Raw genomic sequence first — 14073 nt, forward strand, 5'->3', positions numbered from 1 at the left:
TAATCTGCTGTTAATGGCTAACTGCAGATGTTCTGCTCCTCTGTGTATAGACTGGTGTGTTTGGACGCGCACGCCTCTGCTCTGACCATATGTCTGCGCTCAGAGCCACAAGCTGCCGAGGGTCGCAGCGGCTCAATAACTGAAGTGTGTGTGTGTTCTGGGCAGGATCGAGTGTGTAGTGTGACCCCTGTGCTCTCGTGTCTGCAGGGTTGGAGCGTCTGGATCGCTGCGGTGCTGCTGTGGCTCTGGTTCCTGTGGAAGATCTGCCGGATCGCTGTGTCCTCCGCGTCTCCTGCTGGCTCTGTGTGTAGCAGACAGATTGTTGCTCTTGAGTTCTGCTCTTACTGATCTCCAGCTCAGATCGAGTCCATGACACCTGCAGTCTATGATGTTTTTGTCTCCAGCTAAAGCAGTTTTGTTGTGAAACCGCTTGTAAACTATGTCATGTAATGTCACATTTTCCTCACAAAAGACATTCAATGTCCATAAACTCAATAGATAGAGAAAAAACCTTTAGAGAGGAGCATTTTGATAAATTACATATTCATTATTTTTATTGAACCTGTCAGTGATGTTTTATTTAATGCATGTTTGAATAAATCTCTCATGAAATCAATTTTTTTTACAGCCACCATTTAAATGTTTATATTCCAACAACTGATTGGTGTAGAAACCTAATTACTGTGCACAATTTAAATGTGACCCTGGACCACAAAACCAGTCTTAAGGGTCTTAAGATGTATCCATCATATGAAAGCTGAATAAATAATCTTTCCATTGATGTATGGTTTGTTATGATCGGACAATATTTGTCTGAGATACAACTATCTGAAAATCTGGAATCTGAGGGAGCAAAAAAATCTAAATATTGAGAAAATCTCCTTTAAAGTTGTTCAAATGAAGTTCTTAGCAATGCATATTACTAATCAAAAATTAAGTTTTGATATATTTACAGTAGGAAATGTACTAAATATCTTCATGGAACATGATCTTAATATCCTAATGATTTTTGTCATAAAAGAGAAATGTATAATTTTGATCCATACAATGTATTGTTGGCTATTGCTTCAGATATACCTGTGCTACTCATGACTGCTTTTGTGCTGCAGGGACACATATGGTTTCTACAAAACTGTGTTATGTGCATATTTAAATGTATACAGCTCCATTTTTATGCTTTTTTTTATTTGAAATAAATGTAAACAATTGGTTACATTTACATTTAGTCATTTAGCAGATGCTTTTATCCAAAGCCACTTACAAATGAGGACAACAGAAGCAATCAAAACCAATAAAAGAGCAATGATATGCAAGTGCTATAAGTCTCAGTTAGTTTAACAGACTTGTACTGTATTAGGTTTGTGAGAGAATCAGACTGAACTGAAAATCTGCAAGCTGTTTTTTCACGCACATGTATTTAAAGCTATATTTCGATCAGTTATGGAACATGAGAAGCATCATTGATCTAAACACACAAGTTTGAAAATATGAATGAGATTTCAGAGTTTGGAGGACGATTATTATGAGTGTTGTGTGATGTCATCTGCAGACATTAATGCATCTCTCGCAACCCTGAGAGAGTCTGGTCTGATCTACACAGGTGTGTGTGTGTGTGTGTATGACACATCTTTTCCACACATTATACAGTGCTGTGTTTGTGAAGGTGTGTCTGCGCAGCTGTCTCACACACTCTCACACACACACAGCAGCTGCGGCCTCATGGGAGCAACACACACACCCTCATTTCTGTGCATTTGAATCATCCCTGAACATGATTTGATTGATGTGTTTATTCATTTGGCCCATATGTAGCATACGAATGTTGTGTGCGTGTGTACTTGTCTTTCCTACGTTATAGTAATACCAGTAACATTACAAAATTCCCTACAAGTACAGTAATACCAGTAAATTTGGACCTTATGGGGACCTTTTTTTTTTTTGGTCCCCATGAGGAAACAAGCTTATAAATCAGACAGAATGAAGTGTTTTGAGAAGGTTTAGGAGATATATTAGGAGAACATACAGTTTGTACAGTAAAAAAAAAAACATCTATGAAGGGTCGCTGTAAACTGTGTGTGTGGTCGTGTGTGTATTCAGTGGAGTGTGTGTGTGTGTGTGTATTCAGTGGAGTGTGTGTGTGTGTGTGTGTGTGTGGTCGTGTGTGTATTCAGTGGAGTGTGTGTGTGTGTGTGTATTCAGTGGAGTGTGTCGCCCTCTTGTGGCTTCTCTGTGGAAATAAGTTGTAAGATTCTATATGTCCAGTAAGCATCAAATATATTAATTTTCACATGTTTGTAAGTTTTACTCGGCTTGTCTCCACACTAATATGTGTACAGTGGTGTATAGATCTGCTGCAGGGGAAAGCTGAGCTGCTGTCTGTCAGAATGTGCTGCTCGTGTCTGTCTCAGATTCTGTCAGCGGTGTAATGATTGTTAATGAGAATAGAGAAACTCCTCAGGTATAAATGAGTTGTGCTGTGATGTAAGTGGACAGTATGAGCTGATATACACAGATCCGCCGGATAAATCAGGAGCTTCTGTCAGAAGAACATGTGCTGCAGATAGTCAGACCAGCATTCATTTCTTTATTTTAATTCGACTGTATTCATCAGAGACTCGTGGACGATGTTGGATGTTTGGCAGCAGTACAGTGTGATCTGCAGAAGTCTGCTGTTATATGGAAATAAACATGTTAATCAGTACATAATGTTTGATAATCTACAGTCATGTATTAATGAATGTCATTAGAAAGTTTAAAAACAGTTCATCAATCACTAGCAGCTCCACAAATATATAGAATAAACACATATAATAAAGCATTCATAACATGATGAGTGCAAGTTTACATTAGTTTGAGCTCAACATACAGCAGGCTGAACTTATAATGATCTCTTTCCCCAATTACTTTATTTAATATATATATATATAAATAATTATAATGATTTTAAAAACTACTGTTTGATGTGAATATTAACAAAATAATGCTTTGGCCTCAAAAAGTATTTCTACAAATATTACAATTATATAACTACTTGCATAACATACAAAAATAAGTGTGTTTTTATTATTTTAAAGAAGCACCATTTTGAATTACTAAATTTCAGAAAAGGTTTTAAAATATGAAACAATATATATATATATATATATATAACATATAGTTCGTGTACCGTAATAACTCGTTTTATTAGGATTTTAGTCATCAGCTATGTTTATAAACATCTATCCATGCTTTCCCAACCAGATGGTCGTATAATAATAATAATAATAATAACATGTGATCGATTTATGTCATGCTGCACATTATTTTGAAATAAAAGGCCGTGAGCTGTGAAACCTTCTCACTTCCGGTTCCTGTGTTGTTTGTGTCCGAACAGAGCGGTGTCGACTCTCAAAGATTCACTCGGTTCGCTCGATGAACTCAACGGACGCGCGCCTGTTCAAAACAAACGCACGACTGAACCGACTCCCTCTCGGAAATGACTCCCGACGGCAACTTCATCTTGTGTAGTTCAGTTTGGAAAAGAAGAAACGGGGCACGAAGAAAGTAGTGTGCTCCGATTAAACGGCTGAACGTGTGTTCGCGCGATATTGCAGCGCAGATGTGTGCGATCTGAGGCGATCTTTGAGTCAAATCACCGAAGCAGCTCAAAGCGTTACTGTAAGATGTCTCTGGAGGAGTACGAGCGGCATTACGCATCTCTGAACTCCGAGTCTGGATGTGAATCAGTCAGTGGAAGATCATCCACATCTGGAGCTTTCAGCGGAGAAGAGGAGAGACTGCATTACATTCCCATCCGAGTGCTGGGAAAGGGCTCTTTCGGAGAAGCGACTCTGTACAGACGCACTGAGGTGAGCAGCACTCTCTCATTACATATTCAGATCAGCAGCAGCCATTAACTACATACTCTGCTCTGATTGGCGCGCTGGGCCTTCTAGCCACGCCCACTGATAATGATGACGGAGTCGAATTAAACTCCAGGGGACAGTTCTTCAAAGAGTGTGATCTGGATCAGAATGAGCATGTGTTGCTGTAACCCATTTTACTTCTGCTCACCCTGATCCAGATCCGGATTACTAGTGCTGTACGGAGGCCCTAAAGGGACATGCTGATGGAGAAAAAAAATGAAATGTCAATGTTCTGCAGATAACTACTTCTGACTGTACTTCTGACAATATAGTTTACAATCAGTGATAAAGCAACTTTAAATGTAATATTTTTGTTTGATATTGACGGATGTTTGGGGAAACATCACGTTACAAATGTATTTTTTTGGACCAGTTTTAAAGTTTTATTACACTTTTGTTCCTGAAATCCACTCTTCTGCTGGGACCAGAATAATCCCAATCTTACTAAAACCTTCTGAACAACACAAACTGAGGATTTAATCCAGATCAAACCCAAGATTGGATGTTGTGATCTAATCCGAATTCAGAATCCTTTCTTTCTTATGAACAGTTTTCAATATTTGATCCAATCCGATGGCCAAAATCTGCTCGGATGACTTCTGAACCGCTGGCCCCTGGACTGCATATCCTGATGTTGTACATGTACATATAAGCAGCTCCTGTTGTCTTTCTCAAAATTATGTTTTATTATGGAAGATTATTTCTGACAAAGAATACAAAATTCTAAAAAGCAATTGCAATTTTTAAAAATAAATAGTATATTTCTGACAATTATATTTTCACACAATTCTGAGATTATATTTTGCTGTTCAGATTTCTCACAATTGCCGGAAAAAAGGTCGGAATTGCAAAATGTTAACTCGCATTTGCAAGAAAAAAGTAAGGGTTGTTTCTACCGCAATAAAAAAACTAAAAATGGTAATTTCAATATTTTATCACACTTTTTATTGCAATTCACAGAAAAATAATCTCAGAATTTCAACATATAAAAAGCTTGTTTCAACCATGCCATAAAAGATGTAAAAGTTGTAATTGTAACTTTATTTTACAATCCAGACTCTTTTTTTTTTTTTTTTTGAGTCTGAGTTAGGGGTGGGCGATATGGGAAAAATATCATATCACGATTTTTGTTTTAGAAATATCACGATTCACGATTTTATCACGATTCTTTGTCATGTTAGTTTTACTATTTTGGTTTCACAAGTTGTCTGAGCATTACAGCCAAACTAGAAACACAAAGATGCACAGCAGATATTTAGGCCAAAGGGAGCGAAGATAAAAAATCTGTCATCATTTTATCTTTCTTATTAAAAAGAACAAAGATACACATTACAAATACACATAATATACAAATAAAACAAACAGTGCCTTATTTTCAGGTACAATAGGAGTATTTAGCAGAGCATTCAATGAAATTGAATGAACAAATATAAAAATAAAACACTAGATAGACTGATTCCTAAAGCAACTGTATTAAAGTTTTTCAGTCAAGAATAGTGAGTGATTTTTCTCTGTGTTTTGTTGTTTTGTTAACGTTAAATGAATAGTTCCCCCACAAATTAATATTCTGTCATCTGTCTGTCAATTCTGTCATAATGTTTTATTTTTATACCATCATTTACTCAAAAGTTGTTTTAAACCTGAATGAGTTTCTTTCTTCTGCTGAACATAAATGCTATTTTGAAGAAGGTGGAAAACCAAACAGTTTCTGGTCCTCAGTGACTTCCATAGGATTGTTCTTTCTATCAAAGTCAATGTGGACCAGCAACTGTTTGGTTACCCTCATTCTTCAAAATATCTTCTTTTGGGTTCAGCACAAGAAATTAATAGTGGTTTGGGACAACATGTGAGTGAGTAAATAATGACAGAAATTAAATTTTAGGGTGAACTATCCCTTTAATGACAGTCGACAGCACGTTTAGTGTCCTGTCCCTTTAAGAGCTGCACGCATCTAATATACAGACACGCATCCGTTTCTCTCTTAACTATTTACTTTCATTTTAGAGATAACCAACTGAGTCTGTATGTAAACCTTGTGTGTTTTGACAGTATTAGCGCAAAAGATAAGTTAGTTGAGTAATCAGGCGCTGTTAGACAGGCGTTTTAGTGCGCGTGCTTCAGGTGTATGTGCTCAGAACAAGCGCACGTCAGACCAGCGCGTGAATTAAACATTTAACCAGCAAGGCTTGTGTGCAAATAATGTACTTCTGCGATCGTGAATAAGTGCAGTGTCCTGTCAGAGTAACTCTACTGCTGTATGTGGTGTTGTACAGTATATAGAGACGGCGGCGCCAGAACTGTATTTGACACAATGTCGCTGGAGCACGATACTACCATATTTCTTCAAAAGCAGATCGTGGAGACATTTTTATCGTCCACGATCAGAAATCGTCATATCGCACACCTCTAGTCTGAGTTTATTTCACACAATTCAGATTTGTTTCTCTCAGTTCTTAGAAGAAAAGTTGGACCTGTGAGATCTGAACATGCAGTTGCAAGGAAAGCTTGTTTCAGCCACACACATAAATAAATAAATACACAAACAAACATGAAAATTCTGACTTTCTCACAATTCTATTTTTTTCTCTCTCAATTCTTTATATATAATTCATCAGGGGAATTGCGTGGGAAAAAGTCTAAATTGAAAATAAACTTACAATTGTGAGGAAAAAAAAGAATGGAATAAGAGAAAAACTGAATAATTTTTTAAAATGATTATTGGAATATTTTATCTCACAATTCAGACAATGTTTTTGAAGAATTGCATGGGGAAAAAATAATTGTTAGATATAAAGTTGCAGCTATCTTTTTGTATTTTTTATTTGATGGTAGAAACAATCCTCCATAAATCTACAAATCTGTGCACAAACATGCTGAATAGAACACAATATTAAACATTCCACATTTTATACACATTTGTTTTCCTCAATGGCTTTGGCTCAGTTTTTGACACAGTCGTAACGTCCTCTAAACTCTTATTGCAGTCTCACAATGGCGGCTCATTTGCCAGTTTATCAGATATCTCAAACACATGCACCGGTTTAGCTGATCGAGCTGGTTTTGTTGGATTGTGTGCAGGATAACTCTCTGGTGGTGTGGAAGGAGATCGATCTGAACTGTCTGTCGGACAAGAAGCGCAGAGATGTGATGAACGAGATCAGCATCCTGTCCATCCTGCAGCACAACAACATCATTGCCTACTTTAACCACTTCATGGACAAGAACACGCTGCTGATCGAGCTGGAGTACTGCAACGGTACCACACACACACACACACTCATACACACACACTCATACACACACACTCACACACTCATACACACACACACACTCATACACACATGCACACACACACACACACACTCATACACACACACTCATACACACACACACACACACACACACACACAGAAGAGACCAGAGCCCTGATGAGCCGCTGAACAGCTGTCTGAATGTGTTTGTGCAGGTGGAAACCTCTACGAGAAGATCAGCCAGCAGAAGGGAGTGCTCTTCAAGGAGGAGGTGAGTTCAGGAGAACCGCGTCAGCTCACAGCGTCTCACACAGGGTTCTCATAACGTACTTGGGGCCAGTTTTACTAAACAGGGCAAATTAGCACGAGAGAGCAATTCCAAAACAGCGCCGATGGGAGGGAAAATGTCTGCGGGTGATTTACTGACAACCAGGGCTGTCACTAACGATTCTTTTGGTAATCGAGTAATCTGTTGATTATTCTGACAATTAATCAGGTAATTATATATTTTTTTGTAGTAATAAAAATATACCTATGCAAACAATAGCCTTTAAAATGACTTAAAATATAATAGCAATGAGCCAGTAATAATTAGTTCAAATAAAGTGTCAAAAGCAAGAAATCATATGGTTTTATTGAACAAAACTGTTAAAAGACACAATGTATTATAAACAAAAGCGCTAAAGTACATTACACATTATAACAAATGACTGCAGGAGGCGCCAACGCCCTGACGATTGTTTTTACACTTTACTGCGTGATCTAATCCACGTTTAATACTGACTCAACAACATTTAATTAAAATATCCACTTAATCTTTAATAAATGGCCATTTCTTGAATATGTGAACATCAAAACAAACTCAGAGTGTGGGTTTTAACTTTTATTTTGAAATTGCGATGAACAATTAGCATATTGAGAAAGATATTGACGTATTTTTCTGTGTTTGCTTAGGTTTATATATGATTTACCTCACAAATCTGATGAAATGGTGCACGTTGTGTTCCCAGATGAACGTTATAATAAACCCAAACTCACAACAACATGCAGAGATAGAGTTTGAGACGCTCGACACATTTATCGTTAACTGATAACAGTTTGTGCGGAGCAGCATTTACTGCGAACAGAGCCGCTCTGAGACGCACGTACGTAACCTGCACGCATGTAAATAATTAAAGCGCATATATTAAACCTGCATCGCATATATTCATTTAATTGAATAGTAGTGTTTGTGAATTCACTATAGCATTATGCTTTATTATGATTTTTAAATGGGTTTAATATGTGGAATGTGCCACTTCTGGCATTTTGTCGATTACTCGACACGGGCAAAATGCAATCGAGGATTTTTAAAAATCAAATACTCGAATAGAATCGAGGAATCGTTGCAGCCCCACTGACAACGTGCAAATGACAGAACACAGACCCAATATCTCATTTACATATCGACCAACGCAATATACCAAGTGCAGTGCAAATTAGCGTAGTCGCAAATAAAGAATAAAGATGCCACAGTATGTTGAAAAGAACTGGAGGACAAAAAATGAAGGTTTGCTAGAAGTTTTGATAGATCTGGTATTGTGTGACTCCTAGTTGAGGGTTCCAAGTCATGTTTTATTTTCTGAAGCAAATTAAAAATAACATGGCTTGGCAAACGATATGTTCAGATAATGTGTTCTTCTGGCATTCCAAATAAATTAATACACGTGGAAAAAATCCTCTCCCTTCTACCACGTGCTCTCTGTTCTCTGCAGTACCTCCTCCTGCAACAATAATTGAGAGCCATTTCAAGCGCAAAATAGTTTAAGACATGCTTTTTTGGGGCGTTAAATAATGGCGCAAATGCCACTAATTTGACGAGCGCAAACATTAGTAAATCGCGTTGCAAGATTCATTTTAATTACACATTTTATTAGGAAAACTGCAATCATTTTAAAAATACATTTAAAGGGAAACTCCTACAAATGCATGTTCAATAAGGTCAGGCACGAAAATGACTGTCCACTCCTTTTCAGCGCTAATTCTTCACTGTGCATCTTTAGTAAAAAGTCTAACCACACTATTTTAACGCCAAAAGACGGTTTGCGCGGGCGTAAACTGTTAGTAAAACTGGCCCTTAAAGTGCTTGAAGTACTTGAATTTGACTTTTTGAAATTTAAGTCCTGGAAATCCCTTGAAAACAGCCATATTTATTAGAGGTCTATTTATTAGAGGTTTATTGGGTGGTGATGGCGCAGTGGATAAGACACATGCCTTTGGTGTGGGAGACCTGGGTTCGAATCCACTGTGAGACACCAATGTGTCCCTGAGCAAGACACTTAACCCCTAGTTGCTCCAGAGGCGTGCGACCTCTGACATATATAGCAATTGTAAGTCACTTAGGATAAAAGCGTCAGCTAAATGAATAAATGTAAATGTAGGTCAACCGATAGTGGATTTTACCAATACTGATAGCTTGTTTGGCCCACACTGGCCGATACCGATTAATCAACCGATTTAAAAACAGTACTGAACAATACTTTGTAAAATAATAAAAATATTAACATGAATTATTCTTTTGATTATTCAAGTTACTTCATAGTTAATTAACTAATGTTAACAGAAGAAATGTAAAAATGTATTAGTAATAGTAAATGCTGAAATGAACAAACTCTTCTCCAGCTTTCAGTAATCTTAATGTTACAAATGGACTCTTATTTAAAGTGTTACCATTTCATTTCAACAGTCAAGCTTAAAGATGGCCATCTTTAAATGCCTACACAAAGGCCATAGCACTGAAATTACATATATATATACTTTCACACTTCATTTGCTTCTATTTTAGAACACTTGATGATTATCTAATCAAAATAACAAAATATGGCAGTCACACACTGGGCAGAAGTGCAGTCTACCAAAACTCACAGGGATCTCACACACATCATACACACGCCGTGTTCAATGCAAGCGGTGTTCGAAAACAGTTTATTTAATCACTAAATGGACATAAGTTTACTTCAAGAATGAACAATGTGGTATAAATAAGTTTGAAGTTGAGTTGGAAAAAAAATGGAAAGACAAAGCACGATCTATATTATAACTCTATATGACGCATACACTTTATTAGAGCCGCAGAAAGACAAACGTTTTGCTGAAAAATGCTCAATAAACAATTTTACAGCCTTAGGGTGAAGCTATTATGTACATTAAAGGGTTACTCCACCCCAAAATAAAAATTTTGTCATTAATCACTTACCCCCATGTCGTTCAAAACCCGTAAAAGCCGGACACAATTAGCGTACGTTGTTCTGTGTCAGCTGCACCACACAGATACATCTTCTATGCTTTGTTTTGAATGAAAACAGCGTATCCGTGTGTTGCGGCTGACACAGAACAGCATATGCTATTTGCGTCCAGCGGATACTCTCCAAAATGGTGCTACGCTGACGCAGAGGAGACGAATTGTTGAATAAAGTCGTTATTTTTATTTTCTTTGCGAACAAAAAGTATTCTTATCGCTTCATAACAGTCAGATTGGACCACTGATGGCAGATGGACTATTTTGGCGATGTCTTTCAAGTATGAAAAGTGATTAATACATTTTTGGGATGGAGTAACCCTTTAACAGCGATTTGGGACAAATATAATGTAATTTAATGGAGAACTGTGTAATTGGCGCTCTGTGGCATGGAAGGAATTTCTGTCGGCTGCATTTAAATCCACGTCTGAAGTTTCCCGCTCTGCGAGTCAAAACAAGCAGCACGAGGTGTCAGTGATTTCTCCTCTAGAGGCTGCTCTGGCACTGTATAATCACAGCGGATGCTTCTCAGCTGCCCCAGCAACGGACGCAACCTGGAAAACTATCGGCATGGATTTTTCCCGAAAGTTCCTGCAATGAACTATCCGATTGCAAAATCGGCCGACCTCTAATATTTATGAAAAGGTACTTGAAAAGTGCAAAAAGGCAGTATATATGAAATGAGTGCTAATTTTTGTGTTCGATTAAAAACAATCTTTTCACTCAAAATTAACAACGCAGCACATCTGATATAAATATAGAGCTATTTCACCTGGCTTTCAGGAGCGCACGAGATCTCGCAATATTAAACGTGACGATACTCCTTGAGGTGAAAGCAGTCTCGCGATGTCAGAATAAAGTTGAGTTTGTGGTAAAACCTTTGATAGTGCTTGTATTATTCTGTCTTTTATTGCATGTCCTGTTTGTTTGGGTTTCCAATCACGCATATAAAGTGTTCCTGTTCCTCTGCATATGCTGTGAGTTTGTGTTGCTTAACGATCATCTGAGAAAGCAGTGTGCGTTATCTCACTGTATTTGTAACGCAAGTCATTTATAAACCTATGCCAACACAAGAAAATACATCAACATATTTCTAAATATGCGATTTGTTGTACATCGTGATTTCAAAATAAAAGTTTAAACCCTTGCTCTGAGTTTGCATGTGGCCGAATATAAAAATGAAATGGATTTAAACGTTGTTGAGTCACACAGTAAAGCGAAACACCACCAGGTCGTTGGTGCCCTCTGCAGGTATTTGTTATAATACATTATGTACAGTCCCCTCCATAAGTATTGGAACAGTAAAGATACAATTGCTCTGTTGGCTGTGGAGTCAAGACATTTACAAATATTATTAAAAGATGAATATGAGTCAAAACTACAGAATGTCACGTTTTATTATTAGCTGTTTCAACACATACATGTTTAAAACCAAAAGAAAGTCCTGGAATTCCATTTAGCAGTTTCTGTAGGAGCCCTGCTCTGTCGTTCACAGGTGGTTGTGTGGTACTTATATCAGATCGCCGCTGCCGTCGCTCACATCCATAAAGCCGGCGTCCTGCACAGGTAATGAGAGAATCACAGAAACTCTGATTATGAATAAAGCAGCGCAGTCGCTGTGAGTGGTGTGTGTTTGCTTTGAAGGGACATCAAAACGCTGAACATCTTCCTCACCAAGACCAACCTGATCAAGCTGGGCGACTATGGTTTGGCCAAGAAGCTGGACTCCGAGTATTCAATGGCTGAAACTGTAAGTGTGACACAGTCATGCAGGTTTATCAGTATCTGCGCTCATATCATCATAATGTTTGAGGATGAAGTCTGTGTGAATCACTCAATAAACCCAGGATGAAGCACAGACTCTTGATCACCCGGAACAGCTCTTATTTTATTATAATGACCATCATCGGCCTGCTTATTACACTTATTTATCAAGTAAATAATCAAATGGACATGAAATATTGCTTGCAGTTGTTAAAGTTTCCCAAACGGGTTAAAAAGCTAAAATTCTCATAAAGACATTACAATTTTAAATATAAAAATAAATACAAATATTATTTTTCATTACATTGTATATATTTTATTTTAGTTAATTAATTGATTTATTTGTTGGGGCTTCCCATACTGGGATTAAAAAGCTAAAAATGATTCATAAAAATATCAAAATTGCACATAAAAATGATTTACAATATGCATTTATTTGTTTGTTTAGAGCACCCCAAACTGGGATTAAAAAGCAAAAATAAATCAAAATCATAGAAATATTACATTTTTAAATATGAAATTGAATTAAAACATGTTTTATGTTTGTTTGGGCTTCTCAAACTGGTGTTTAAAAGAATTGTGTGATACATGCAGGCATTTTAACTTTAGAGGATGTTCTTGTAATTCCTGTTATTCTCAAAGGTATATTAATTTAATTACATATAATTTTTTATTTAGCGTTGCTGCATTGCGTACTGTATATACTTGTGTATAAATCTCCATTATGAGTATTTTGTTGGATTGTCTTTATTGCAGTCACATATATATGAACTTCTCCCTCGCTTGACTTGGACTGTCAGTCATTGGTCATGTGCCTCTCGTGAGCTGATGTGTTTTGTTCTGCAGTGTGTCGGTACGCCGTACTACATGTCTCCTGAGCTGTGTCAGGGGGTGAAGTACAACTTTAAATCAGACATCTGGGCCATGGGCTGTGTCTTATTTGAGATGCTGACCCTCACCAGGACCTTTGATGCCACCGTAAGCGTCTCTTCATCTCAAACATTCACAAACACTCGTTCATTAGACCGAGATCTGCTCAGTGGTGTGCGATGATGATGATGATGATGGTGTGCTTCCCAGAATCCTCTGAACCTGTGTGTGAAGATCGTCCAGGGTAACTGGACCATGGAGATCAACTCGGACGTTTATACGCCTGACCTCATCAAGATGGTGTACGAGTGTTTAGATCAGGTAATGCTGTGTTACGGCTCACTGTGCCTGTCAATCATATCTGTATTCACATCATAATGACGCTGGTGTGTGTCGATGATCAAGGACCCTGAGAAAAGGCCGACGGCGGAGCAGATTCTAGAGCAGCCCGTCATCTCTCGTGTGAGAGCGTGAGTGAACCCTCCAATCAAAAGACAAAAAACAAGACCATTCCTGTGTTTAGGACCATTCAGATTTATTTATTTTTTTTCAATTACATTTTGTATTTATTTTTTTCTTTATTTTTATTTTAATTCTTTATTTTTACATATTTAAAGCTGCAGTCCATAACTTTTTATTTTTTAAAATAATCTGAAATCAATATTTGAGCGTGCATAACCAGCCAGTGTTCAGTACTATCGCCTTACTTTAGCCCGATTCACAACTTTTAACAGCTTTTAATAATGTTTTCTGATTTGAGTGGGACTGGTAGGAATTCGTGGGAAATTCGAGCATGCTGCTGCGATTACGTCACGTCTGTAAACATAAAGAAGTGTTCCTGGCTAGTAGGCTATATCACGTATATGGATGCAGCAGGTGGAGGATCATTTATAGCCTTATCTCACCGCAGCTGGAATAATTAAATGTATCATTTTGATGGCGGATTGTAATCCAGAAATTATTATGTTTATGAAACACATGTGACTGAAATTAGATTATACTCCAG

At 37.5% G+C, this 14073-nt stretch overlaps 2 protein-coding genes across 3 annotated transcripts in view; both read left to right on the forward strand.

Annotated features, from left to right (window-relative positions):
- Positions 1–1311, forward strand: part of LOC306850079 (uncharacterized protein) — a 115216-nt gene extending 113905 nt beyond the window's left edge. For both annotated transcript variants that reach the window (XM_079385516.1, XM_079385517.1), the window contains one exon: positions 208–1311. In XM_079385516.1, coding sequence (XP_079241642.1) covers positions 208–311 — 104 coding nt within the window. In that variant the 3' untranslated portion in view covers positions 312–1311. The remainder of the gene's footprint in view (positions 1–207) is intronic.
- A 2050-nt stretch (positions 1312–3361) lies between these two features.
- The window catches only part of nek9 (NIMA related kinase 9), a 32607-nt gene continuing 21895 nt past the window's right edge, over positions 3362–14073 (forward strand). Inside the window, exons 1-8 of the mRNA XM_079386211.1 lie at positions 3362–3848; positions 6984–7161; positions 7372–7427; positions 11929–11999; positions 12078–12183; positions 13044–13175; positions 13278–13388; positions 13473–13537. Coding sequence (XP_079242337.1) covers positions 3663–3848; positions 6984–7161; positions 7372–7427; positions 11929–11999; positions 12078–12183; positions 13044–13175; positions 13278–13388; positions 13473–13537 — 905 coding nt within the window. The 5' untranslated portion in view covers positions 3362–3662. The remainder of the gene's footprint in view (positions 3849–6983; positions 7162–7371; positions 7428–11928; positions 12000–12077; positions 12184–13043; positions 13176–13277; positions 13389–13472; positions 13538–14073) is intronic.

The sequence above is a fragment of the Barbus barbus genome, assembly GCF_936440315.1.
Source record: "Barbus barbus genome assembly, chromosome: 30".
NCBI lineage: Eukaryota > Metazoa > Chordata > Actinopteri > Cypriniformes > Cyprinidae > Barbus > Barbus barbus.